General features: G+C 62.3%; 3 protein-coding genes across 8 annotated transcripts in view; 1 reads left to right on the top strand and 2 right to left on the bottom strand.

Moving 5' to 3' along the window:
- Window positions 1-1,329: 1,329 nt before the first annotated feature.
- Window positions 1,330-14,785, bottom strand: SLC17A9 (solute carrier family 17 member 9). Of its 2 annotated transcripts, XM_025470655.3 has the most exons (13): window positions 14,587-14,784; window positions 9,636-9,833; window positions 9,121-9,260; window positions 7,610-7,709; window positions 6,328-6,458; window positions 5,831-5,927; window positions 5,586-5,682; window positions 4,934-5,021; window positions 4,189-4,223; window positions 3,714-3,829; window positions 2,995-3,050; window positions 2,820-2,849; window positions 1,330-2,395 (listed from the first exon to the last, which is right to left on the bottom strand). In XM_025470655.3, exons 1-13 carry the CDS (start codon window positions 14,646-14,648, stop codon window positions 2,232-2,234), a joined length of 1,314 nt encoding a protein of 437 aa, XP_025326440.1. In that variant the 5' UTR covers window positions 14,649-14,784; the 3' UTR covers window positions 1,330-2,231. The 2 variants fall into 2 exon arrangements, with proteins under 2 accessions (XP_025326440.1, XP_025326441.1); XM_025470656.3 differs by lacking the exon at window positions 5,586-5,682 and having other exon boundaries at window positions 6,348-6,458; window positions 14,587-14,785.
- Window positions 14,786-15,722: 937 nt separating this feature from the next.
- GID8 (GID complex subunit 8 homolog) lies at window positions 15,723-26,480 on the bottom strand. Of its 2 annotated transcripts, XM_025470654.3 has the most exons (6): window positions 26,347-26,480; window positions 25,903-26,112; window positions 23,652-23,781; window positions 22,466-22,662; window positions 21,734-21,931; window positions 15,723-21,065 (listed from the first exon to the last, which is right to left on the bottom strand). In XM_025470654.3, exons 3-6 carry the CDS (start codon window positions 23,767-23,769, stop codon window positions 20,892-20,894), a joined length of 687 nt encoding a protein of 228 aa, XP_025326439.1. In that variant the 5' UTR covers window positions 23,770-23,781; window positions 25,903-26,112; window positions 26,347-26,480; the 3' UTR covers window positions 15,723-20,891. The 2 variants fall into 2 exon arrangements, with proteins under 2 accessions (XP_025326439.1, XP_025326438.1); XM_025470653.3 differs by lacking the exon at window positions 26,347-26,480 and having other exon boundaries at window positions 25,957-26,198.
- A 160-nt stretch (window positions 26,481-26,640) lies between these two features.
- Window positions 26,641-27,119, top strand: part of DIDO1 (death inducer-obliterator 1) — a 49,406-nt gene continuing 48,927 nt past the window's right edge. For 2 of the 4 annotated variants that reach the window (XM_025470641.3, XM_049100328.1), the window contains exon 1: window positions 26,642-26,821. The gene's annotated coding sequence lies outside the window, so the exon portion shown is untranslated. Of the gene's footprint in view, window positions 26,822-27,119 lie in introns of all 4 variants that reach the window. The other 2 variants (XM_049100329.1, XM_035705605.2) reach the window with 2 other exon arrangements.

The following is a 27,119-nucleotide window of genomic DNA, read 5'->3' as shown; positions in this document are numbered from 1 at the left end:
TCGGCTCTCGGCTTGCTGTGGGTTAGAGACACCCCCATGTTCACAGCTGCATCGTTCCCAACCGCCAAGAGGTGGAAACAACCCCAGGGTCCGTCCACAGGCGAAAGGATGAACAGGACGGGGCCGTGCACACAGTGGGGTATCCCTGAGCCTGAAAGGGAGGGCAATCCTGACACCTGCTAGCACGTCAGGACAGGCCAGTCCCTGGAGGACAAATCCTGCCCGAGTCTGCTCACGGGAGGGCCCTAGAGCCATCACATTCAGGGGGCCGGAGAGGATGGCGGGCACCCGCAGCCATGGGCAGGGAATATGTCTCACGGGGACAGTTTCAGTTTGGGAAGGAGAAAGATTGTGGGAACGGTTGGTGGGGACGGCTGCGCGGCACGCCTGCCGGGTCACGGCTGCGAGGGCAGAGCTCAGCGCGGGTCCAAGGACTTGCCGGTGTTTGGTGCCCCCGCCGCCTGCCGTGGGGAGTCTCCGGGGCTGGGCTCCTTCGCATCCAGGGTTGCTCAGGAAAACCTCCTGCAGCACACACGCCTGGGCCTTGGTGGTAAATTCCTCGCGCCCCGTGGGAACAGTCAGGCCAAATCCACGCAGGCCAGACTCCCAGTCGGTAACCAAGAGTCTTTCTTTCCAGTTCTTTCTGACCCAAAGTGGGGACCCCGTGGGGAGGAACACATGCTCCCCCAGAAGCTGCCCTGCGTGCTGCGGCGTGCACCTGCGCCCTGAGGCCCGATCCCGCGGTGCCAGTGGCGGGCAGCCCACCGCAAGGCCAGTGGCTGGGTCCGGGCGGCAGGGCCACCGCCTGCCCCGCACCTGCCCGCTGGCCTCCACCTGCCTGCAATCTCGGCTGCCTCCTCGGCAGTGAGTTCGACAAATCTTTCATACCTGTTTATTCTTTTTTAAAAAAAAGGTTACGGGGGATCCCTGGGTGGCGCAGCGGTTTAGCGCCTGCCTTTGGCCCAGGGCGCAATCCTGGAGACCCAGGATCAAATCCCACGTCAGGCTCCCGGTGCATGGAGCCTGCTTCTCCCTCTGCCTGTGTCTCTGCCTCTCTCTCTCTCACTGTGTGCCAATCATAAATAAATAAAAATTTAAAAAAAAAAAAAAAAAGGTTACGGGCACCTGGGGGGCTCCCTCTGTGAAGCATCTGCCTTCAGCTCAGGTCAGGATCCCGGGGTCCTGGGATCAAATCCCTGCGTCGGGCCTGCTTCTCCCTCCCCCTCTGCCCCTCCCCATGCACGCACACGTTCTCTCACTCTCTCTCTCTCTCTGTGTCACTGTCTCAAATAAATAAAATCTTTTTAAAAATAAGAAAGATTAATAAAGTAACAGTCTCCCTTTTCCAGTTTAATAGCCATCCTTTTTAAATAAGTCTGGGGTGATTTTTTCACATTCTTAGTTTCTTTTTTCTACATATACATCTTGCAAGATCTATTATTAATTCCCAAGATGACCAGCGCCTCTGCTACAAGAGGACGATGTGGGAGGGCTCCCCGGTCCCTGGAGCACCCCGGGCAGGAGAGGGACCCACAGTCCCCTCACCGCTGGCACCCGCAGGCTCATCACTAGTGCCAAGGGACTCACGGGGGATGCGGGGGGAGGGAGTCCCCAAAGACAGGCGAGGGCATCTAGCCCACAGCCCACCCACTGACGTAGGGGTCTCCGCCTGGCTGCTTGGAGAAGCAGAAATGCCACGGGGGGGCAGTCCTCTTGGGAACACGTGGTGGTGGCCAGGAGCCAATGTTGGTGATCATGACCACCCACTGGGGTGGTCACCTAGCAGGTGGGTGCCAGGGATACGGCCGCAGTACACAGGACAGCCCCCCTCGTGTGCCAGGAAGCCAAGCAGGGCAGGTCTGCTCACGGGAGGGCCCTAGAGCCATCCAGTCTGGCAGCGCCCCACCCCTGCGAGGAAGGGCGATGCTCCCACAGGGGTGACTGCACGGGCGCGTGGATCTACATGGAACGGACTAGGTCTGTAATGACGCTGCTGCTACTAAAAACACTCACTCCATCGCCCCCGACAGTCCATGAACCCTGAAAGGAGGGCATGATCACCTCGCTGGCAGGTGGAGAAACTGAGGCCCACCCAGGGCTGCCTGGCTCAGCCAGGGCTAGTCCTCTTTCTGCTCACATATCTGGGGTCACGAGTGGGAGGCCCTGAAAGTGAGCCCGTCACCCGCAGGCAGACGGCACTGGGTCCTCGGGCAGCGGTCAGGCTGGGGCGGCTAGAGGTCCTCGTGGGTGGGGCTCAGGTCCACCCGCTGGGCCTCTCCGAACAGCAGGAAGGTGCACAGCCCCAGGCCGCTGATGGCAGCCACCAGGTTGAACATGGAAGTCCAGGAGCCCGTGGTCTCGATGAGGTAGCCGCCCAGGCACACGCCCACGACACCTGCACAGACAGGGGCGGGCAGGCCGAGCGCTCCCGGGCAGTCCTGAGGGCAGTGCCCAGGGGGTCTGGGGGTGGGGCTCCGGGAGGGGAGGCCGGGGGTCCGGGGGCCGGAAGCCCAACTCAGGGGTCCAGGCTGCCAGGGCAAGGGAGGGCCGGGACCTCTTGGGGTGTCCAGGGAACTGCCCGGGATAGGTCTGCACCCCCGTGGGAATGAGCCCCACGTCTACCCCCGGAATCCGCACACCTTCAGGCCAGGGGACTGGGGTATGCGCTGTGGCACGTGGCTGCTCCGCCAGGCACCCTCCCCGCCCCACAGGTCTGACCCTGGGGCACCTTCAGGGCCCCCCCAAAGGGCTGGAATGCGGGAGGGAGTGGGGGGACTCAGGGGCGGGGTGGCTGGGAGGCACCCCAGCCCGTCTCTCACCTGCCAAGGCCCCGGCGGTATTGGCCACACCTGTGAACAGGACGGAGGAATGGTCACAGGAGGCCCACCCTGCTGGGGGCAGCCCCTGGGGGCCCAGGCGAGGGGCAAGGCTGGGGTGACCAATGCCTGGGCGGGGAACTAGCCACGTGTCGTTCAAGCGGGGCGCGGCTCTCACCGAACAGGAAGCCGGCACAGGATGGAGCCAGGTCCTGAATGTTGACCGAAATGCCACTGTGGGAAAGAAAGAGGGGTGACCCCGGGGCGGCTGCCACCCCACCAGGCCCGGGGCGGGTCCTCTGAGCGCCTGCATCCTGGGAACTACCCAGGGCACACTCAGAAGCCAGCCCAGCCAGGGCACGAGGGTGCCCATCAGTCCAGGGCCCGAGGCCTTGCCGGGGCGCTCACCGCACCAGCTCGAGGCCAGAGATTCTCTCTCCCTCTCCCTCTGTCCCCCCGACTTGCACACACGCACTCTCTCTCTCAAATAAATAAATAAATCCCTAAAAAACAAAACAAATGCACACTCGTTTGCTGCTTACTAATTTGAAAAGCGACATTAAGTGGCCGATCCCTAAAACAACTTCCAGTACAGTTTTCATCGTCAAACGCTGGTGCTGCAGAGCAGCTGAGGCCGGAGCACCCTCCTCATGGGACCCAGCACCCCGTCCCCAGCCCCTCCCAGGCTCAAAGTTTGTTTTTCCTAAGGTCCCAGGTCCACGCCTGCTTGGGACCCAGAGAACCTTTAGTCCTGGTGGCTCGTCTGGGGCTCTGACACATGCCACCTGCACACGCCCCGAGCCCGGTGGCCTCTCCCATGCATCCAGGGTGCAGGGCGGTGGGGACGCCCGCGGGCAGCAGGGGGCAGCTGCGGTGGGTGGGGTGCCCGGCCCTTACCTGTGGTTGAAGGTCTGCAGGCCAATGGACGCCGACGCGAAGACCACGGACTTACAGAAGCTCGAGGTGTGGCCCAAGCACAGGGCAAAAACGCTGGACAGCCCGAGGCCCATCACCTGCGGGAGGGGGGTGGTGGCAGGCCAGGGGCTGTGGTGGCCAACGGGGCCCTCCCTGGGGCCACCTGGGGTGCACTGAACACGGTCGGGGGGAGCCCCTCCCAGGCCGGCCCCGGGGAGGCCCCACGATGAGCCCGTCCCACCTGTTGGACCTAGAGGGGAAGGGGAGCAACCGAGGCCGGGAATGTGTGCCGGGGCCCAGGGGCAGGGAGCCCACAGCACAGCTGGGAGAAGCGGCCCCAGCACTGACCCAGGGCACCCTCCAAATGCTTTCTGGGTCCGGTGACTGGACGTCACAACCCTCGGTCCCAGGAACAAAACAGGGACGTCAAGAGAAAGCCATTCGGCCCCCTCCCTACCTGCATGAACTTCCGCACAGCAATGGTCCTGTAACCTGGGCAGAGGGGAGACGGGGACGCGTTCCCATCGGCCGTTAGTGCTGAGCCCCTGCGGGCACCTGGCACCTGCGTGGGGCCCCAGCCGGCACGGCTACAGCGAGGGAGCAGGTTGGGGAGGGACGGGCCCCGGGCTCAGGGTGGGGAGTCCCGTGTCGTGCGGGAGGCGTGTGCACGTGTGTGTGCACATGTACCCTGTGCTGCGTGTGTCCAAAGGGTTCTGCAGGCCACGGTCCAGCGCGTGCCCAGAGGAAGCGGCTGGAGGGTTACCAGTGCGCTTTCCTCGAGTTCCTACAAGTCCTCTCCTTTTTCCACAATGAGTGTGAAGCACTTCTGTAACTAGGAAGGACTCACATCTAGGAGTGAGCGCACGCGTGCAGAGCAGCGGAGCGTGTGTCTGTCCTGGGCTCACACACATGCCCGGACCTATGACCTCTGACCTCACCAAGGGGCCTTTCCTCCTCTGAATGGGGTCGGGGCCGCACCCAGCCTCCCGGGGAGGGGGGACGCCACCGTCACAGCATCCTCTCCTGCACCCCAAGGCCCTCGGAGAAACTGAGGCTGGGGGAGGCCACCCGGAGTCCCACGTGGCCCGCGAGGTCCTGGGGGGCCCCTTCCCATCACTGTAGACCCCCCAGGAGGGGCGCCTCCCTACCCCCACAGTGTGGCAAAGCTAGTGGGTTCCCCGTGGCCCCTGACCCAGGCTCACCCTGATTGATTAGATGGTCAGAGAGGAACCCGCTGAACAGACTGGCGGGGATGGCCACCAGCCAGGGCACCACGTTGAAGACCCAGCCCTGCAGGGAGGAGGGGGCGTCAGAGGGGACAGCTTGCAGGGGCCAGCTGGCTGCACACGCCCAGCGACGCCCACAGTGACCCTGACTGTCCCCACCAGGCCGAGGTCCACGAGCACTGTCTCCTGCAGGCCGAGTCCCTCATGGCTCCCTGCACCGAGACAGGGCTGAGCTGGGGGTGCAGGCCCACCCTGGGTCCTGGTCACCAGACGGGGGGGCGGCCGGATGGCCTGGGTGGCGTGGGCCAAGCTGCCCCAGCAGGTGACGCCCCTGCCCGGGTCAGGACCCCCGCCTGCCCCATCCTCAGAAGTGACCATCCACAGATAGCACCAGGGCGGCCACAAGTGGTCCCTCGGGGGGAGGGGGATGCCGCGGCGGGGGGGTGCTGCCCTGTCCTTCCCAGCGTGCACCAGGCCAGAGGCGCCAACCTTGAGGGTCGTCTCGGGGCCGTGAGCCCCCGCGGTGCCAGAGCCCACAGAGTCCAGGCGGAACCAAGGGCCCACGTGCGTGCCGGGCACTGGCTGCGGGGTCCTCCCTCGGCCCGCGAGCGCCAGGCGGCCCACCCACCTTGGAGCTGGGGAATGTCTCCTGAAAGAAGGTGGGCAGCCAGGAGAGGAGGATGAAGAAGGAGCACGCGGATGACAGCTGGGAGGAGATGGCTGCCCTGGGGAGAAGGTGCCCGGCTCAGTGCCCCGGCCCGCACACGGGGCCCCGGGGCACCGCCCCCCGCCAGGGTGGACCACGCCCGCGTGGGCTCTGGGGGCGACCCAAGGCCTGCCGGGCTCAGCGCGTGGTCCCGAGGCGCCGCTCACCAGACGGAAGGCTTCCGGAAGAGCTGTCTCCAGGGAACCTTGGTGTGCCTGGACACCGGCAGGCCTTGCGCCAGAACGCCCAAGGCCAGGATGAGCTCTGAGGGGAGCAAGGGGTTTCCGCGTGAAGGCCACTCAGAGTCGGGGCACAGCGTCGCCCGCAGCCGACCGGCCACGCGCCCCCAGCCCCGCGGCCCCCTGGCCGTGCGCGCCCCCCATCCTCCCGGCTGGCGCCTGGGCTCTCAGCATGTTCCTTTGAGGGTCAACGCTTGTGCTGAGTCTGAAGAAGCTTTCTCGACCCTTCCCCTGCCCTGGGACCCCCAAGCCCCCTTCCTACCATCCCTGCACCAGCCGCCCCGCAAGCGGCCTGTGCCTGCCTCTGCCCGGAGCCGGCCCGAGAGCTGGCACGGCCCTCAGCCTCTAGTTCGGGGCCCCGCCGGCAGGCGCTCGCTCCGGTGCCCGGGCTGGGTGGCACCTCGCACCTCCCCGGCCACGGTTACCTTTTCCAGTGAGCAGGTACCTGTAGACGTAACACACCCACAGCAGGGTGAGCCCGCCGGAGAAGTAGAAGACGCTCGGCCAGCCGTACCAGTCCAGGAGCAGGGAGCCCACAGCCCCCGTCACCAGCGTCCTGGACGACAGAGGCACCCCGTGACCCCGTGACCCCGGAGACGCCTCCGAGAATCCCCACCCCCCGGGAGCTCGTCACCAGGGAAGCAGCTGCTCGGAGGCCCCGGTCTGAGCGTGCTTCGCGGCGCGTTTCCAGCACCCGGGAGCCTTCCGGATGCCTTGGGACCTGGGGGACGTGGGCACGGCCACGCGGCTACGACACGGCCCGGGGGCCCTGCACTGTCCTGGTTTCTTGCCTCCAGGCCCTCAGGCCGGCTTCCCGTTGAGCTGCGGCTCCTTCTACACTACACAAGGCGGCGAAGAAGAGGGGGTGGCGTTGGGACCTCAAGTTAGCCCTCCGGCCTGTGCGTCTTCACGACGACTCAGGGAGGCTGAAATGCTAAGATTTCTAAATGCAGAAGCAACAGAACTGAGCACGACGCCCGGCTGTCTGCCGAGCTCCGGCCAGGAAGGTTAGAGGGGAGTGGGGCCAGCAGCCTGGGGGCCTCCGGGGCCAGCGCCTCTCCCTGCACCTCATAGCCCAAGACACAGGCCCAGGACTTGCACGTGAGGCAGGATTTCAGAAATATGGCCCATCCTTCTCGTGCAAGCATGCCCACGCAGCTTCTCCAGAAATTCTGCTCCCTGGCACCCTGGGTTTTTATCTGGGCTGCCCCTGGTGCACCCACAGGCATCCCCGACCCGCCGATTTCTTGCCTACATCGTGGCAGTGGGGACTTCAGGGGCCTGAGCCCAGCGGAGCGAAGCCCCATCAGCACAGCAACGTGGCTCTTCTCCCCAAGCAAGGTGTCGTGCGGGAGTACGGGGACAGGGTTCTCATGTCCAGACTGGGCCGGGTGCCCTCCAGGGAGCATGGATCACCTCCCCCAGCGGGGCGGCGTCCCATCTGGCTCCCCTGGCACAGGTGGAAGGGGCCTCGATGGCTCGGCTGCTGCCCCAGCCCACCTGCCGAGACTCACAGCCAGGTCACCTGCCCTGGCACCAGGTACAGAAGATGTGTGAGAGAAGCACTTTGCACGGGGACGAGGTCTCCTGTGGCACAGGACCAGCCCACCCACGTCACCCTGAGCCACAACATGCCCACGTGGCCTGTCTCTGCCCGGACCCACCGGGCACCCTCTGTCCCCCTGGGCTCGCTGGGCCGGGACCTACCCGCACTGGGAGCCAGCCCCCACGGCGCTGTAGGTGAAGGCGCGCTCGCTCTCTCGCACCTTCTGGGACAGGAGGCTGGTCAGCGCCGGGAAGTACACCCCTGAAACGAGCAGAAAGCTGTGTCCCCAGGCAGTCACCTGGGTCCAGCGGGCGGGTCCGGCCAGGGCTACGAGCCAGGCTGGGAGGCTGCCCCTGGGGCCCATTGAGGGTCACTCAAGCTTGGGGTGTCCTTGCTCACCTCACGCCCAGGGGACCAGCCAGACTAGGTTTCAGCCCCTCTCTGCTGAGACTCTCAGCGTGGGGCTGCTGGTGGCTGCCCGCGGTCACGCGGCCAACGAGGCTGTGGGGAAGGGGGGCTCCAAGCTGGCACTCCTCCCACCCGCCCCTGGCCCCGGGGCCGCACCAGCTCCAGGGCCCTGGCACCGACACACACACGGGCACCCACGGCACGGGTGAAGCCAGTGAGGCCCGAGCCGCCCGGGGAGCACGAGGGCCCTGCTGCTGTGGATGTCACATGGGAAGGGGGGAGGGAGCTTGGACCTCCCTGTATGTTTCCTTACAACCTCCTGTGAATCTACAATGATTTCAAAATCTGATGTTTTCTGTGCTTTTCTCTAAAGCACGAGGAAAAGCTAAGAGGCCAGGGGGGAAGACAGGGCTTGGGCCTCCCATTGGGGCCCTGTGCCTAGGCCCACGCCGAGCGCCAGTCACCCAGAGTGACAGCTGCTCCTCGAGACCCCATAATGGGCCACAGACGGGCCTCCTGGGAAGATGGGGACATGGCCAGGGCTGAGGGCCATTTGGCCGGCTGCTCCGAGAGCCAGCTCCAGCCTAGAAACCCCAGTCAGTGTCCTATAGCCCAGACGCGGCACCAGCCACCGGCCACTGGCCACCGGAGAGCACGTGGGGTGGACAGGAGCCGACGGCCCGTGAGCCAGACCAGTGGGGCTGGTCAGGAAATAGGGGCCCATGCGGTCCTGGGGGGCTTGGGCCAGGGGCAGCCTCTGCCCAGCAGCATGTGGAAACTCTGCAAGTCCCCGCTGCGCCAGGGCCAGTGGCGCTGACAGTGACCGCGTGCCCACCGGGCTGCCACCCGTGTCTGCGCAGTAGGCCGTTTGGCAGAGGAGGGCATCTGACATGAGAACGTGCCAGACTTTGAGGTGTTTCTAGAGAACGCACAGCGCTTCCCCACCTGGACGTCGTGGTACCAAGCAGCCCGCCGGGGGCAGCGGGGTCTGTCCACCCCTGCCCGGGGCCGGACTGCCCACGAGGACAGCTGCTGCCCGGCAGGCTGGAGGCTCCCAGGACCGGGATCAGGGGCCACCCGGATCCCCCGCCGCTGACCTGAGCACGCGCGGGAGCACACGGGAGTGCAGGGATGTGCACACACATGCACCCACCTGCATGAGCACGTCCACGCGCGCACACACATGTGGACGACACGCGCACACCCGCCTTGCTCTACCGCGGCTGAGACCGCGGGTGGAGGCTCCCGAGCGAGGCAGCCCTACCTTGGAGCAAGCCTGTGAGGATGCGAGAGAAGGTCATGAAGACCAGGTGGGCGCTGCTGAGGTGGGCGAGCAGCGGGGTGGCGGCAGTGATGAAGCCCCAGGCGGAGGCGGACAGCAGGATGACCTTCTCTCCCCCGATCCTGGAGGAGTACAGGAGGACAGGAGGACGGTGACGCGAGCTGCGCGGCGCAGGGCTCAGAGCCCCGGTGTGCTGCACGCCTCGCTCAGCGCAGCCCCGGCCGGGCCGCTGGGCCTTATCCTCCTCTGCAGGAGAGGCGGGCGCTGGGGGCCGGGTCCCGCTGTCGGTCGGTGCCAACGAGCACCCCGCCGGGCAGCTGGTGCTCTGGCCACGTAGCCCAAGGGGAGCCGTGCACCGGCCCCGACCACCTCCCCTGAGGACCCCGGCGCCCCCCGCCATGGTCTTGTCCTGGCCGGGGCCTCTCCCCTCATCTGTTCCGTGGGAGCCGCCCCCCCAGGAGCAGCCCCAGCCCTGCGTGGGGAGCGGCGGCCGTTACCGGTCCCCCAGGTGGCCGCCCACCACCTGGGTCAGGCAGTAGCCCCAGAAGAAGCTGCTGAGCACGATGCCGGCCTCCTTCTTGTTCCAGCCGAAGTCCTGGCTCATGGACACGGTGCACACGGGCATGCTGACGCGGGCACAGTACAGGAGGCATGTGCCCAGCAGCAGCGTCCCTGTCCACACCTGGCACTCGGGCCTGCAGGAGAGAAGGCGCCGCGTCAGGCTGAGGAGGGGCAGCGTGGCCACCTTCCAACACCTAGGTCCCCCTGCGCGTGGGGCCCCCTCCGACCGCAGGGCAGGTACTAGGCATGAGCCGCCCACAGCAGCAGAGCCTGGGGACAGCCGGGCAGCCAGAAGGCAGGTGAACAAACCGCGGCAGGAGGGACGTGCTCCCTGGACTGGCGGCCAGGATCCAAGCACCCACGTCCCACCGACCGGGGGGCCCAGGAGGGCGCCGGGCAGCAGCTGACAGCTCAGTAACCGGGGGCCCTGCTGAGGGAGGGCCACCCATGGGGAGGGAGCAGGACAGTGGGTCCCCAAAGAGTCCCCGGGAAAACGGTGCCTCCCCACAGAGGACCAAGGGGCAGGACCAAGGGCTGGATGGCCAGCAAGGGGACACGGTGCCGCCGGGGCAGTCGGCCCTTGGAGAACCTGGGCGAGGTGAAGCAGCTCTGGATGCCCGGGGAGGTCACTAGTCAGGTGTCCCTAGGGGGATGATGGTCCTTGAAACTCCTGGTCACTGCTCTGTGACTGTCGCTGAGACCCGGGGACGTCAGAAACTGTCCCAGCCGCAACCCCATGTGTCCTGGGCAGCAGAATAAGTGGCAGAAATCTGAACAAACTGTGAGCTTGGCTGCCCCTGCTGTGCGGATGTTCGCTGACGGAAGATGTGACAGGAGGTGACCCTTCGGAGGGACTCCAGAAACCAAGAACTGTCCCCAGAGACAAAGTTTACTTTGCAGCCACGGGAGAGGGAGGGAGCTGTGGGCAGCGTTCGTGCGGGTGGGGGTGGGCGGCTGGCCATCTCGTGCAGGTGGCACCATGGGGGGTGGTCAGGACCGTGGGGGGGCCTGAAGCAGACTGGCGGGGAGCTCAGGGTTCCCACCCGCACCTGACGGCCCCCGTGGGACACAGGTGCGGGCGCGGTTCTCCCCAGGGAGGAACGGCCTCCCAGGCCTGAGGACCCCCACGTGGCTGCGGGCGGTGCCCACGCCAGGAACCTGATGGGCGGGCGGGTCAGCTGTGCCTGGGACCCCACAGGCGGGCCTGGCTCTGGGCGGGGCCGTGGACATGGAACAAGTTTCCCCCATGAAGAAGGGCTCCTGCCCCTGACCTCTGCCCCCTGCACGGGTCGGTAAACAGCAGAGCGACCAGCAAGTTCCCGATGTCCACCAAGGGGCCGTCATGACCCGGGAGGGAGGCGCGGCAGCCGAGTCCATGACCTCAGGCCGGCATGTCCCTGTGGGGTCCATCCCCCTGGAGAGCCACAGTTGCAGAGAAGGAGGTACTCCCTGGGCGTCAGGTGTGCGGAGGGGCCGACCGCGTGCGCCCTGGGGCCGTCCCTCCCTCCCTGCCACCCCCACAGCCAGGGAGCCATGTCCTCAGAGGCTGCAGACACCCCCATCTGTGGGGCACTGTCACTCGGGGCTTTTGGGGCGAACGAGTCCAAGTTCCAACAGCCTGGCTTCCTGTCCACAAGCCGCCCCGCATCTGAGGCCTGCTTGGGGCTGGGGGTGTGGTGTGGCCCCTTAGAGAACTCTCCAGGGGGAGAGGCGTGGGTGCCGCCGCCTTGCGGGGCTGGCGCTCCTCCACGCGCACCGTGAAGCGGTGGGAGCGTGGACCTCAAGCTGGGTCTCTGGGTGTCAGAGGGGTGTGGGGTGCAGGGCTCCGGGTCCCCCCCTGCTGCTCCCTGCTCCTACACGATGGAACGTCATGAGGCCAGCGGGAAATAGGGTCCTGAGCTAAAAACATCCCCAGTTCTGTAATCCCGGGAGCCGGACACCAGACCCTGCTTCGCCGAGGCTGGGAGGTGCTCCACCCAGACTCCCCGTGCTCCTCGTCATCATGCCCCCACCACACGTCCTGGTTCTTAAAATGTTACTGGAATGATTGAGAAGCCAAGACAATGGGAACTGCAGCGCAGGGGCAGACCCGACCCGTCCCCACGGCCTCCCCTGCTTGACACGCCAACGTGGACGGGTGGACCCGCAGGGCAGCTCGCCGACTCTCCCTCTGGGCTTCAGGGCCCAGCCGCTAGTTTTCTTTCTGGAACCAAAGTCTACGCAGCGGTGGGGGCAGGGGACGGGCACCTGCCAGGCAGGTGAGCCCCCAGGTGGCATTCAGGGCCCACCTGACATGGACCTGGGACCCCTCGTGGGCTCAGGCCTGCATCTCCTCCTGGACATGACACTCCCAACGTCTCCCGGGTGCTCATCCCTGGGACTTGACTAAACCCGCCCCGGGAGCGCCTCACCCGGGCGTCCATCCCGGGGCAGCAGGCCTGTCGGGGTCGCTGCTCCTGAGCAAACGTGCCCGCTGGCCTCACTAGGGAGGCACAGAGCTACACAGTCCAAACTGCCCAGCTGGCTGCAGCCCGAGGAGGAGCGCCGGGGGCACACCTGCCCTGCCGTGGCCCCATGCCCCGCATCCTGGGGGGCCCACGCCGCGCCCGGTGCTGGAGCTCTCTGAGCGTGTGTGGTCCTGCCCGAGTGCCCTGGGACAATGGCAGGGCGTGGGAGCGACACTTTCAACATCCCACGGACAGCCGCGGTCCAGAGGTGCCTCCGAAAAGGAGCTTCATTCCTTTCTGTGGTCAAAGCAGTGGACGGTCACCTGCACCCAGACTGGCCCGTGCCCCTGCTTGCCCACCTGCCCTCAGGCGCGTGTCACTGGTGACCCCGAGAGCCTGGCTGTATTTGCTCTCTGGGTGGGAGGTCCAGCTAGAAACCCCGGAGGGGCTGGCTGGGGGGCCTAGGACATGGTGCTGCCCCTTGGCCCCCTCATGACCCGGGGAAGCCAGGAAAAGCCCATCGGCGTGCGGGCAACCGACGCTCGGAGTGCGCGTGGGGCACGGTCCCAGAGGCCCCCCGGGCAGAGCTGCTAGGCAGGCAGCAGGACTTCCTCTCTGTAGCTGCTGGGGACACAGAACAAGGAAGTCTGGCTGGAGGCGGCAACCCAGACCCGACAGCTGCCCAAGGGCGGGTTAGGACGCCGCACCCAGACACCTCGACCCTGCGGATGACCGTTGGGGAACCGTCGACGGCACCACTGGCCAGCGGGGCTTCATCCTGCTTTGACCGGTCCTGAGCCTCAGGTCCGTGTCCCCAGCTCATCAGAACGCTTCCTGTGAACCTTCTAGAACCTTCTGCATCCTCCCAACGCCCCCATGGGCATAAGAAGCATCCATGGCTGAGTAAACGCATGGTCACGTGGCCCCTCGACTCGGAAAAGGGAAATGTGCCGCCGCTGCAGGCCAGGAGGGCAGCAAGCCGGAGAGAACACACAGGCCCGAGGCCACTGGCCGCCGCCCCCAGGGATGCTGCTGGAGAGTGGCGGCCCTGCCCCCGGGGCTCAGGAGAGAGTCGCGTGGCGGTCGGCGCAGAGGGCACGCCGCGTTGGCAGCAGTGAGCAGCCGCACTCGCTGCGGCTGAGTACGACTGTCCACTCGGGTGGGACTGGCCCGTCCCAGCTGAGCCCAGCTGCACCCAGGACCCCACAGACCCCTCCGGAACTTCTGGCTGTCTTCCCTGCCAGGGTCCCGGGGAGCTGCAGGTGCTCCTTCCTGAGCCAAGTGCAGAGGGAAGTCCTTAAGGCAGGGCCTGCCGGAGCCACTGAAACAGAACATTCTACAGCCCTGGGCCACAACCCTCTGCCCAGGTGGCCGCAGAGCCGGCCCGCCCCCTGGGTCGGCCCCTCCTTAACCAGGGCGAGATGACAGAGATGACAGCGAGGCAGGGAAGGGAAGGCGGGGAGGGAGGACGAGAGCCGGGCAGGCGGCGGAGCGCTCCTGGACCCGCTGAGTCGGCTGCAGTGCCCTGCTCCGGTGGGGCCCGGCCTGGGGACGGGGCCTGCACCCCACTCTCCACACCCCGTCCCACGGGAGGCTCCCAGCTTGGAGCGCTACCTCTGAACGTCAGCCTGTCTCCATCGTGCCCCGTCTCAGGGGTTCTGCCCCAGGGGCCTCCTGCAACCCTGTGCCGTCAGGAAGGAGCCGTCACCCTGCGGGAGCAGTGGCCGAGCCCCCGACACCAGCTCCTGGGCCCTGAGCTGCGGGTGGACTGGCCTTGTCATCCCAGGGCCCGACTTTGGGCCTGGGGTCCAGCGGCTGGCCTGCGTGGCTTGGTCCACAGAACAGAGCAAGGGCCGAGGCAGGTGGTCTGGGGACTCCCCACGGTCCCCCCTGGGTGTTGGTTGCCGCGTGTGTCACGAGTGTGAGCAGAGCTCCTGCCCTGGGAACTTGGGCATGTTGGCAGTGGACGTGGACACGGAATATAAGGATCTGCCTGGGCCCCCACGGTCCCCCCATGGAGCGCGGTCCGCAGCACACAGCTGGCAGGCGGGCCCAGGCCTCAGCCACGGGGCTGCAGACTCCAGCACCGGAGCCCGCCTGCCCTGTCGCCTGCCCTGTCGGGTGACCGCGCTGCTCCTGGCTCTCAGGCCTGGACACGCGCGCCGTCCTGCCTGGCAGGGTCAGTTCTAGGACTCGAAGCTGCGCCTGGAGGCTCCCTCTACACCGTTCAGGATGACGGCCGCTGCCCCCGGGAAGGCCTCCCGGGATACTCCTGCCTGGAGGCGGCTCAGGGGGCACTCCCGGCCCTGGGACTGGATGGAAGGTCCCGGGCTGGGGCTGGGTACGGTGTGGGGACCGCCAGGGAAGTGCGCGACCCCTGGTGGAGGAACGGTGGCCTCGCCCCCTCCCCAAGCCACCGCCCCCAGCACCGCGGCCCCACCTGGACCACTGGGCGTCCTCGGCCCCGTCCCGGCGGGCCTCCTCCGGTGGCAACGGCTGCATCGGGGACGGCTGCCCACGGGCACAGCGCGTCCAGGTCGCGCTCCTGCCCGGCCGACCCACAAGGGCAGCGCCGCCCAAGGCCACGTGTCAGTCCCAGCGGCGCTTCCGTCTGGCGCTCCTAGGACGTGTCGCCCCCGGACGGCCACCGCAGAGGGCGGGCTGGCGGGCGGGGCACACCACTGGTCCCCGCCCCGTGCCCGGCAGGCGGCAGTCAGGGCCCACCCCCCCGGCTCCCCGATGGGAGGGGGCAGGCGGGGAGGGTGCGGGGTCACCCTCCGCAGGCTGGATGGACCGGGCTGTTGGAGGGGTCGCATCCGGTGGTCCCAGCCCGGGGTGTCTGGGCTTTGGCCTCGTGTATCGGGGATGGTGGTGGTCCTCCCGTCACAGGGCTGTGAGCACAGGGGACGGTCTCTGGTCTCCGGAGTGCAAGGGCACTTAGGGTCCAGGGCAGCCAGTTTTGAAGACAGATCTTCAGAGGTGCACTCCAGGCCCGTCACCCCGAGCCAGCCCGCGCTGGGCGGCCCAGTGGGCAGCGTCCACGCAGCAGGTGGCAGCGGAAGGGGCCAGAGCTCCCCACGAAGACATAGTGAGCATGCAGCCATGGCCAGGCCCCACGCCGGCCCCCGGGCCCTCACTCTCAGGGGCTTCACACATCCACGTGAAGGACAGAGCAGCACAGAGGGGGGCACACCGGGACCCCAGGGCAACCGCGGACTTCTGGCCACACCGTGCTTCCCCAGGCTGCTGCCTCCTCGCACCCTTCACCCTGCCTCAGTCCACCACCCACACAGCAAGCAGCCTGGCCAAAAGCCAACTGGGTCACGTCCCACCCCCAACCTCCCCAGGGCTCCTCGCTGCCCTTACAGAAACCTGGGATGACCCGCACCACAGGGCCTGCCTTCCCCACCCTGCAGAGCAGCCCTGCCACGGGGAAGTGGCCCCCTCTCCCCTCTGTGCCTGCCCCCTCCCCCAGGTGTGCAGGAACCAAGGGACACATGAATCCATCTTCTGAGCAGAATTAGTGACTTAATGGTAGAGGGAAACAAGGACAAAGAACTATGATTGCACTGGAAATCAGAAAGATTAACTTTATGATAATAAATGAATTTAATCCGATATAGGTTCTACATGTGGAATTCTTGAAGGTTCTGGAACAGTGCATTCCTTTCAAAGTGCTGGTGAGTTCACTATTTGAGTCTTGGAAACACTGCTGTTCAACATCTGTTTCACAGTAAACATATGCCTGGACGCCTAGACATGAAGGACTCGCTGGGCCTGTGAGTCTGGAGCCCTGCAGGGACTAGCAGCAACCCCCCCCCCCCCCACCGCCCCCGCCCGGGTCTGTGTGCTTCCGCTGCCTGCCCCCGCCCCCCACACCCCTGCCGCCCGGCCCGGGAGTCCTCCATGATCCTCAGGCTTGCTTCACTTTCAGAAGCCAGGTGGGAGAACCCGGCTGCGTGATGCTGCGGGGCGAGGGTCTGTGGCAGAGGAGACTCTGCTCGCACGAGCATCCGTTGGACATGTCCAGGGGGAGAAGTCCCAGTCAGCCAGTGCTCTGGCACCCGAGTCCAGCAGTCCCCGCAGCAGTGGACAGCACCTCCTCATCCCCAGGCTCCAGAGGGAGGCAGAGTCCCACAGCACAGAGCACGCCTGCCTGGGCTCCGTCCACAGGGGCAGGGGGCTGCAGCGTGACTTGCTTCGAAGTGCAGCCAGTTGGAAAGGAACACGAGGATAAACCCACTGTCCCCGGTTCTCACTGCTTCTGCCAATGATTTCGGTTGGAGCTGAGTATAGAGGAGTCCGATAGACCTTCTTCTGTGCCATGTTCAGAATGGACCCATCAACCTGGCCGTCCAGCTGGGAGACTTCCCACACTGCAGATCAGTCTCGGCCCCACCACATGCTCCCTGCAACGAGAAACACCTCTGGCCCGCAGGTGCAGGGACAGGATGACCAGTTCACCCAGACCACCCTTCCCTGCCCCCATCAAGGACCTCAGGCGGCTGGAGCTGGGGCCTGGCATCCTGCGGAGGCAGAGCGGCTCAGGACACCTGCCCCCTGCAGAGTCCACACAGCCACAGAGGCCCAAGGCCCATTCAAACACTGCGTTTACATCCACAGAAGTAAATCACAAGGATGGGACAAGTGCCTGGATGGTATCTCAGAATTAAGGCACAACATCCAAGACCGCAGGCCTCCCGCGCCAGGGGCTGTGGCTCCTGCCAAACGCCTCAGGGGGTCTTGAGTGCAAACCCAAGCGCCCAGCGCTCTGCGCGCATACATCACCAGGATCCACTGCACTGCCTCCTGCTGGCATGAAGAAGGGCTGAGATGCCACGGCCACCTGGGGAGGAGTGACAGGGAGGCTTCCTTTCCCCTCTCCAAAGTCCAAACACCATGAGGGCTACAGCTCAGGATGCCATGCTCCAGCCCAGGGCATGCTCTCTTCTGCACTCACGAGAAGGCACTGGGGAGCTGTCACTCCAAGTCTCCGTCGGGGGTCCCGCAACTGCCTTTGCACTAAGTGCTATGGGAGCCAACAGCGTGGGATGCACGCCCCGGCCAGACGTGGCATGAGACGCACGGGGAGAAGGGCCCCAGGGCTCACTGCAGCAGCCCCTCTACTTTGAATGTCTGCAAATATTTCTAAGTTTTTTAAAAAATAAGTTTTCAGGTTAAAATCATGCAGTGGTGGCCCCAATCTATCTCCTTCACAAAAGCGACAGGCTGTAGAAAACGGATGGCAGATTTCAGACGGCGCACGCACAGCACGCGCTGACACGCACGCACAAGTGACACCAGACGGAGCTGGTCAGAGGGCGACAGGACAGCAAAGCATAAAGATGCGTGAAACTAAACTTTCCTTCCACCAGTTCTGACAGATGGACGCCAATGGAACGTGCAGCGTATCTAACTTATTCTTACTGGAGACTCTTGGTGGGGAAAGGACAGGAGACCCAGTGGTGACCCCTCTGAGAAAAATAGGAAAAGTTTTACCATGAAATTAAGAACAGGCAGCAAAAGCAACCTATTCTGCATCCTTCAGAGGACGCAGTGGCGGGCACCCATGCCGGCGGGAATACAGTGGACTCAGACCGGGGGAGCGAGGACGCTCGCAGTGGGTCACAGCGGTACCACAGTCACATGACCGGTGCGGATGTCACGACTGACTCTCAAATCTGAAAAAGCATCACGTTTCTGAAATGGAAACGTACCCGCTGTAGCAATGGAGCACAAGGTATCCGAGTACATGGCGGAGAGCCGCACTGTTCAGCTCCGGGGCGGGGCGGCCTGCAGCTCATGGCCCCGCGCCCGGCTCGGCCTCCTGTCCGTGCTGGGACCCCACGGCAACTCCCGGAAGCAGCTCCTGCTCCGTGGCCCCAAGGACACCACGGTCTTCAACATACACTGTGCACGGTTCCTTCTGAAACCCAGAAGGGCTGGTCCCACAACTAGCCCTACAGAGGGAAGCAGACCCCCGCCGCCTGACACACACCCTCCTCAGGACTCGTCCCAACTGCGGGGAAGAGCCGCCGCCTCGTCCCCGAGGCCCCACACACGGCCTTCAGTCCCGTGCCCGGGAGACGCTCATCTCAAATACCTTTTCTAGAACCTGCAAACCTTAACGCAAATGGCAAAACATACCAGCTCTCGCTGGACTTGCAATAGTCCCTAGGCCTCGGAAAGAGCCCTCCCACAACTTCGTGGTATCAGGAACGTGGAGCACAGAATATTCTCAAATTTTATTTATTTCAAGGCACTTTCCACAAGAAAACATTAAAAGAATAAACTATGTAAACTATTACATTGCAGAAAACACAATGGCGAGATCCAAAGGAGAGAAAGAAAAATCAAATTATATTTAATGTTCATTATCTCAAAATGGCTTAATTTAGTGTGCTTGCTGAAGACACAGAGACCGCAGGGAGGCGGCAAAGCCACTCCTGCCGAAGCAGGTCCCCAGTCAGGGGCGGCGCAGGAGCGCAGAGCCGCCGACAGAAGCGAGGACAACAGGGCACAGCTGAGGGTCCCCGTGGCACCACAGCCAGCTCGCACTGGCGTCAGCACCTACTCGTGACGTCACTCATGGGCCCGACAGGTGAACCGGTGCGAGGCGAGCCCCGTCTGGGCCCTGGTGGTTCAGGGGTGACTCCTGCGTACAGGACCTCCCGTCACTACCCATCTCACACCCTCTCATGTGAAGAGCGTGTCAGGGGATCGTATATTAATTATGCACATAAAGGGCCTTATATACACTAAGAAAAACTCACTAGAAGCATGCTGAATTCTCTGGTGCGTCTCAAACGTGTAGCGTTACCGACACCTCTCTGCTCGTGCTTCTCTTCCAGCTCCTGCTCTAGGCGACGATTATTAATTACCTAAGGGTTAAAACCTTCTGCTCCAACTTGTCACCCTCAAGCCTCAGAGGAAACGGCCCCAAAGAAAGGTCACATTTGGAGGGGACACGTGCTCCCTCCCGGGCGCCGAGGAGAACCCCCACCTTCATCCTCACAAAAGCAAAAGGGCAGCAGGAGGGCAGTCAGAGGCCGGGAGGGCCCACAGAGCCCGCACCGCCCTGCCTCTGCCTCGGTCACCACCCAGGGCAGGCGCCTGTCCGCCGCTCCAAACCACTACGCCCAGAGCACACGTGCAAGCGGAAGGCAGACACGAAGTGGGCCAACAGCTGATGTCCCAGTACTTAGCGACAATGCCCAGGCCCACGGGCTCACGGCGGACATGGCCCCGGCCATCAGCGGCACACCACCTGACCTACGGGCGTCTCCACAGGCCTGCCTGACCTCTCTGGTCATGGAAGCACGCTCCCCACGTCAGTGGCTCTGGGCACCTCCCTCCGCCAAGCCCCTGCTGCCAGACTCCATCCTGGGACCAGGATCTGCCCAGGGCAACTGAGCCCCAGCCACTGCGGCAGCGGGCAGCTCCCACCAGACGATGGGCCGGAGCCACCCATGGCCACACGGGCCCTGCGCCCCGGGGCACAGTCAGCACCACCTCCATAAGCCTCGGCCTGCGGGGTCCGTCAGGAGCTCTGTAAGGATCGCCCTACAGGACCATGCCCGGGGCACCCTGCAGTGAGTCCATGCGCACGTGTTTGCCCCACGCCGAGACACCGAGTCACAAGGGCACCCGTGTCCCAGCCCCTGCCCTGGTGGCGGGATGCGGGAGGGCACAGAGCACAGATTCAGGATGCCTGTGAACTCACAAGCAGCACAGCACAAGCCAGTGACCACACACTGACCTGCTGCGCTCCCGGTCAGGGCAGCCTGCAGCCGACACACACCTGTCAGCACCGGCGCCCCTCCGCCCACGGGGGTCGGCTCCCTAGCACACACACCAGACCAACCAGACGGGGCAAGCGGCCCTCTGGCTGCAGGAACTAGCTGATGCCACCACCATCACCACCAGGACGGAAGCCCCGAAAACAAATGGTTTGAGATGATTAAAACTTTTTAGAGGACATTTTGGTCATTCTTGAGATCAAAGAGAAACCTTTATTTTCAACAAAACTGCCTAGAAGAGAAGGTTCATTGATCCACTAGGAAAGTCGCTCACCACAACCAGCACCAAAATATATATTTAAAAAATTAAAAAACACACAGCCCCGCCCCTCACACACACATCACCCCAAAAGCCACACAACCCAGACCAAAAGGGAAAACAAATCAAACTCAATGCCCTCACACAAAAGAAGTCTTTGAATTAGGATTTACAAATTTATATAGTCTTTCCTATGAAAGAACAAAAACAAAAAACCAAGGGGTAAGAGAAAACTTCTCCACAAAGGCCTGACGAGTCTTGGGAGAGCTGAGAAAACATATGTTCTGCCTACAAGCTAACAAAGCAAAATAATGATCAGTGCTTTTTGTAGGTTTGAGTGGGAGGCCTCAGTTCAACAATATCCCCTCCTAACCGAGCACTCGACGGGGGTGTGATCCTTCAGGAGCCAAACAGCAGGAGCGCCCCGCGGCCCGTCCTTGCCTTCAGAGCACGCACAGAGTCTGCACTGCACTGCCAAAGAGACAGTGCCATTCACTGCACGGTTTCCAGCACTTAAAAGGGCCACGTTTCCCTTTAAAAAAGATGCCGAGTCAAAAAAAAAAAGAAAAGAAAGAAAGAAAGAAAAAGGGGAAAAAAGAGTTCTCTACTGCAGTAAAAATCTCTGAGTCACAGACAGCTGCTCCGAGGAGTCCGTGCCGGGGAAGCGCAGGGCCACCAGCACGGACTCTACTTGGGCTCCTCGATCACACCTTTGCTGAGGTCTGTCATTTTGGGATATTTTACTTTCTTCTGGTCCAGCTCATTCTGAGCCCAAAGGAGTAGTTTCAGTAATTTTGCCAGCTTGGGTGTTGACTCACGATTTTCATAATCTAGGACAGCTTGGTTAACTTCACTCCACACCTAGAAAATAAACACATCCAATAAAAACCACTAGATGTGCAGAGGAAGAGAGTCTCTTATCACGTGCATCTTCTACTTCAGCTATTTTTATGTGGCAAGCTTATTTATTTAAATGAACGTGTAGCCTGTAACCAGGGGGCGCTCCAGGGGACGTTAAACACACATTTTTCGTCCACAAGGAGCTCACAGTCTGGTCAGCAACGATCACATCTGGCCTGGAGAGCCGTGAAATGCCATCAGCCAGGTTTGGGGGGTGGAGGGCAGTGTGCGTGACCCAAGTCCCACCGGAACCAGCGTTGAGGGAACAGGTGTGGCAAGCCCTCCGGGGAGGTGACGAGCCATCACGGAGGCTGCAGCACAACAGACCAGCAAGGAGAGGAACAGGGATTTGAAGTAAAAATGCTGAGGACACCTATTTTTAAGAGTCTCCAAACAAACAGAACAGGAATAAGATTAAGATACAGGAGAGAGGCCGACCAAGAGGTCTGAGAATCGTATAATCACAACGCTCCGTTCCTGGCTTCCCGCAGTGAAAGATTACACGCCAGGAAGAGTGCATGTCCCACGGCCAGAGATGGCCTCTGTCACCACAAACTCAACACACTGTGGTTCCTGAGTCCGGCTCTGGACACTCACTGATGGAAGGAGGATCCCTTCGCAGGTCTTACCTTCTGCCTCTGCATCATATGAAGCAGGTCCCCAAACGGCGACTCTTCCGGGTTGTCAAAGGCCAGCAGGGCCAGAGTGCGCTCCATCTCCGTCAGGCATTCCCTGCTCTCCTCGCCTTGCTCGGCCAGCTGGGTCTGTGCGAACTCCAGCGCTGCCTCAGTCTCACGCTGGCGGATCAGCTCTATGAGGTGCTGTTGCTGGTCACCGGCAAAGGCAGACACACTTACACACCCACGCCCAGGTACACAATGCCCGGCAGTGCAGCACTACTTTCTACTCAAAGGACAATTGCCTAGCATCCCTGAATTATCAAATTAGCATTTTAAAATAAGATTTGTTTGAAAGAAAGAGAAAGGAGAGGGAGGAAGGGAGGAGGGAGGAGGGAGGGCACACACAAGTGGGGAGAGGGGCAGAGGAAGAGAGAAGCGAGGAGCAGAGCCTGACCTCATGACCCTGAGATCTGAGCCAAAACCCAGAGTCAGGTGCCTAACTGAGCCACCCAGGTGCCCCTAAGTTAGCATTTTTATTATTTTTTTATTTATTTTTTAAGTCAGCATTTTTAAAGTAAAAAACAGCTTCTGAAATATGAAATGCACCAGCTAAATGAAACCCCTTCCCCTCATAAACTGAAATACTCTATTTAAATGCAAATTAGCTTCGTTACTTCTGAAATCACCACATATAGCCTTATGGAGTGGCCACAAACCAGGTATCTCTCAACTGAAACTCACTTGCAGGTGGAAGTAAAGGTACCGGTTTGTGTCCAGGAGCTCTGGATGGAGACTGTTGATCAACGCAATAGCCTCCTGGATCTGGCCTTTCAGGATCATCTCCCGGATTTTGATCCGCTCATCAAGTGTTTCTAGGTCCACACTAGGTTCAATCCCAGATTCCATTCGAAATTTCTCTGCTGCTTCCTTAAAGCCCTCTGAAAACAACAACCATCTTCAGTGCTCAGGAAGCTAGTAAGACATTAATGCAAGGGTTTTTTCTCCCCTAGAAAGCCCATTCACATCAAATAAATAATCTTCGACATGACCCTCACCTTCTTAGGGAGTTGGTATTAACATCTCTGTAGCTTACTAGTTATGTTCCACACAGAAGATGAAAAGAATGTATTCCACTGCCCCCCACCCCACCCAAAAACCTCTCACCTACCCGCCAGGGGTGAGAATGAATGCCGAGAAGCCCAGTGCCATACGGGCTCCTTACAGAGGGCTGCAGTTCCAGGCCAAGAAGCTGCAGGGGGCTCCTGGCGCGTCGGGACGCATTGGCTATGCCCTCCCAGGCTGAATGGACCTTCCCACTCCTGCCTCTTTGTGGGCCCACAGTTCTCTTCAACATCCAAGCAGGGTATGTGCCCCACCCCCGCTATAGGCAGACATTCCCTTCATCAGCTTTCACAGGAAGGGGGTACCGTGAACAACGGGAAGGAGACTCATACCTGTTTGAAACAACTCCGTTTTCTGATCATGTACAGAATCACCCTTTTCCTTCCCAGTACCAAGGAGGACTGTTAGTTACAGACCGCGTTTGTTTGTTTCTGTGTGTTTCTGCCCCTCCCCCTTTCTCTTTTGAGTTAGGTGCGCCTTCTACAAACAGTCCAGTATAATTTACCAGACTGGCCAGATCAGTTAGTCAGGACTCTCAATGTGCTTCAGCACATTCTTAGTTATACTCATTAAGTGTAAAAATGTCAAAGGCCAAGGAACAGGCCTTGGAGCTCAGACACTGGAATCACCATCCCATTTCCAAAAGACTGTATCTTTACTATGGTAATCTATGAACTCATTAAATCAGCATTGTGTTTTTATGATACCCAAACACAACTTAGCTTTACCAAGAAATAAAGTTCCAACTGTGTGTACGAAAAGGCAGTTTTGTTCGACAGGTGGCATCCTTGCTGTGAGCCATTACCTGTGACCAAGTAGTTCATGATGAGGCGATTCATGTCTGCCCGCTGGACATGCAAGTTATTGAGTTTCTCCATCCACTCATCTTTCGTGATTTCATCGGGTTTTTCTGCATAACTCATTCTGATTTATTTCTACAGGAAAAAAAAAAAGATGTAAAAATTAGTGAAGGTCACTGGAATGAAAGGTTCAGCATTGGGAATACACTCAATGGCAACGCAATAGGCTTGTGCAGGTGACAGGGGGCAGCTGCACTTGTGTGCACAGCATAACCTGGACAGTTGTCAAATCACTATGCTGTACGTGAGAAAGTTAACACTGAGTCTCAACTATACTGCTAAAAAAAAATTTTTTTTTGAAGGATTCTACGATGACTACGATCATTTCAGAGATAAATACAATGACACGAAAAAAAAATACAATGACACGGTATGAAGTAACAGAGAGAAGATACTTTAAATCTGGAGAACAGCAGGTGTAAAGGGCCCCTAGCCCAAGCGCAGCCTAGGGACCAGAAAGAAGGCCGAGATGTTGGGAGACAGAATGTGTGCAAGGAAGAGACGAGTGCCTCCAAACTGCCAGGTCAAGAGTGTGGGGTGTCATGCCAAGTAAGGCCTTACAGGCCAAGGGAGGAGTTTAGATCAACTCTCTCCTGAGCACAGGCGGCAGCCACCAGGGACATGCACTAAGGAAGCACCAGCTCTTTCACGTATGCCCTCAAGAAGTCTGCCGCTAGACATTCAGCAGACTGCCCAACGCTAAGAAGTCTGACTCCACCGAGTGTCAACGCAGACAGTTGTTCCCCTGAACTGTGACGCTGCTGTCAGAGCAGTTGGAACTGCAAACATATTTGGCCCTCTCTGCAGAGCTGACCCAAGCTGCTCACAGCCCAGCAATTCTACGAGGCTGAGACCCTCAACCTCACCACTGAGCACCTGACACGCACACACCCACTCAGAAGCACTGCTCAAAACAGCAAAAACACGGAAGCCACCCACCCAGATGTTCATTCAACAGCAGCACGGACAAACTGTGGCCCACAGAACCACAATCCCAGGCCCCAAACCCTTGGGGAAGTATGTTTCAGAATTAAAAATTTTGCAGACTGTATGAAGCCTAAATGGCACAACTTATCTATGTCACATGACATTCTCACTGCAGTCTGGGGCAGCACCCCACAATTAAATATTACCTCTCCGGGGACACGTCTGAGTACCCACACTGAGTGCAACAGAAGTTATTAAAAGCTTTCACCTGGTCAGATTTTTGCCATCAATTAGTTAAAAAAAAAAAAAAAAAGAACTTTTAGTTTTCAGAGCTCCTTGAATTTTAAGATTGCTGAGAAAGGGCTCCGATCATGCAGCGACATGAGAGAATTTGCTAAACCAATTAAAATAGGAACACAGCCACATGGATCTCTTACAAACCAGTTGAACGAATAAAGTGAGTTGCAGCAGGGCCCAGGTATGCCAGACAGTTTTATAAAGGACAAAAAAACAACGGCAACAAACAGGAACGTGAGAAAGCGTTTTGTTGCTTTAAGTAAAGACACGATCCTCCAGAGCGGACAGGCACAGGCCCGGGGAGTACCAGCTGGGCAGCCCTCCACTCCCACTACTTCCTATTCTTCCCCCCCCCCCCCCGTAACCTGTGAGTTGCGGGGCTCACTTAATGCCAGCTAAGTACACGCGAGAGTGCTCCCCTCAATTAAAAAGCTAGACGGTGGAAACGGGGTGGCAAGCGCTGAGCAGCAAAGCCAGCAAGGAGCCACCAAACGGGCGCAGCGGCAGGGAGGTCGGACACACGGCGGGTGAAGGTTCTACGGACGTGTCAACGGTCCTGCTCCGGACTGAATGCAGAGAGATGAACAAGCAGGAGCGCTTGAGACTCGGCCGAAGAGGAAGGCTTGAACAGAGGAACAGGTTGGAGGAGTAGAGCAAGTTTGGGCCGACTCTGACTCCTCGCTGGGCAGGCGAGCCGGCCCCAGGATCACAGGTCCGCAGCTCAGCGCTGGGAACAGTGACAGCGGCCGCACAGGGGCGTGAAGGCCAGGATGCGGCACCGATGGCCCAGGGGGCGCGTGGGGAGGGACGCGCGGGCCGGTGGCGAGGCCAGGAGAGGAGGCCCCGGGGTGCCGGGACGGTGCCGCACGGGGCGCAGAGGGCACACGCGGGGCGCCGGGCCCCGGGGCTCCAGGCCAGCACAGGCGTTGCTCAGACCACGCTCCTGGTCCTGGATGGTCCACGGGAACTAACCGAGGACGCACAGGCAGCCGGCCCCGCGCGGCAGGCGGCGGCGCCCGTCCTCACCGGCTCCGGCTCCGGGCCCGCTCCGCTGGTGGTCATAAACGCCGTCCTCCCCGCGGGGCACAGGCGCGGCGGCTCGCGGCTCCTCGCGGCTCCTCGCGGCTCCTCGACCCCGGCCGGCCGCTCTGCGCGTCGGAGCCTTCGCGGGAAGCGCTGTCCCTTTAGGAATAAACGCCCGGTTACAGCGCCCGGCGCCGCGGGGCCCCGCCGACCCGGCCGCGACCCGGAGGCAGTTGGACGTGCGCGCCCGGGAGGCCCCCGCCCGCCCCCGCCCGGGCCGCGTCCCCGCGCGCCTCCCCGGCGCCTCCCGGGCTCCTCCCCGCCCCGCCCCGGCCCGCCGCGCGCCCCGGGGAAGCTCGGCCCGGCCGCCCGGGGCCGCCGCGGCCATCTTACCTGGCGGAGCCCGCCTCCCGCGCTGCGCGGTCTCCACGGCCGCTCGCGGGGCCGGGCCGAGCCGGGAGGGCGGCGGGGCGCGGGGGACGCGCGGCGGAGGCGGGAGCCGCGGCGGCGGCGGGGGCGGGGGCGGGGGCGGGGAGCGGGAGGGCAGACGCACCGGCGGCCGCCCCTCCAGGCACCTCCCGCGAGACCGCGCGAGCGCAGGCCCCGAGCCGGCAGCCAATCAGGGGCCCCCGCGAGGGGGCGGGGCGCGGCGGCCGCCCGGAAGCGCGGGACTCGGGCTTCCGTCCTTGCGCAGAACGGCGCTCGCGGCGCCCTCGCTCTACGGGTTGGCGCGAGAGTCAAAAGGCGTCGGCCGACCCCGGGCAAGATGGCCGCCGTCGAGGTGTCGTTGTGGGGGAACTTCGCGCCGCGATGGCGACATCTAGGCTGAGCCGGAGGCGAAGGTCCCCGCTTCCTCTCCGCGGCTTGTGTGAGCTCGCAGGGCAGGGGCCGCGGGCGAGGGGGAGGGCGGGCGCCGGTGCTGCGCGCCGCCCCGAGGGGCCCCCCCGCCGAGCGCCCGCCGAGCGCGGGCCTGGGAGGGGGCGGCCGAGCGCGCCCCGGGGAGCCCTGCGCGGCGTGGGCCGAGGCGGGCTGCGGGGCGCCGGCGGGGCGGGGAGCGCGCTGCCGCCCGCCGGCTCATGAGTCGACAGAAACGGGCCTGCCCTCGGGGAGCGCGGGGCGCGGGGTCCGCCGGGTCGGGCCGGGGTGCGGGCGCGCGCGAGGCGGCG

Source organism: Canis lupus, chromosome 24 (assembly GCF_003254725.2).
Source record: "Canis lupus dingo isolate Sandy chromosome 24, ASM325472v2, whole genome shotgun sequence".
Taxonomy (NCBI): domain Eukaryota; kingdom Metazoa; phylum Chordata; class Mammalia; order Carnivora; family Canidae; genus Canis; species Canis lupus.
The sequence above is the reverse complement of the archived record's forward strand: the minus strand, read 5'-3'. Positions and strand labels throughout refer to the sequence as shown.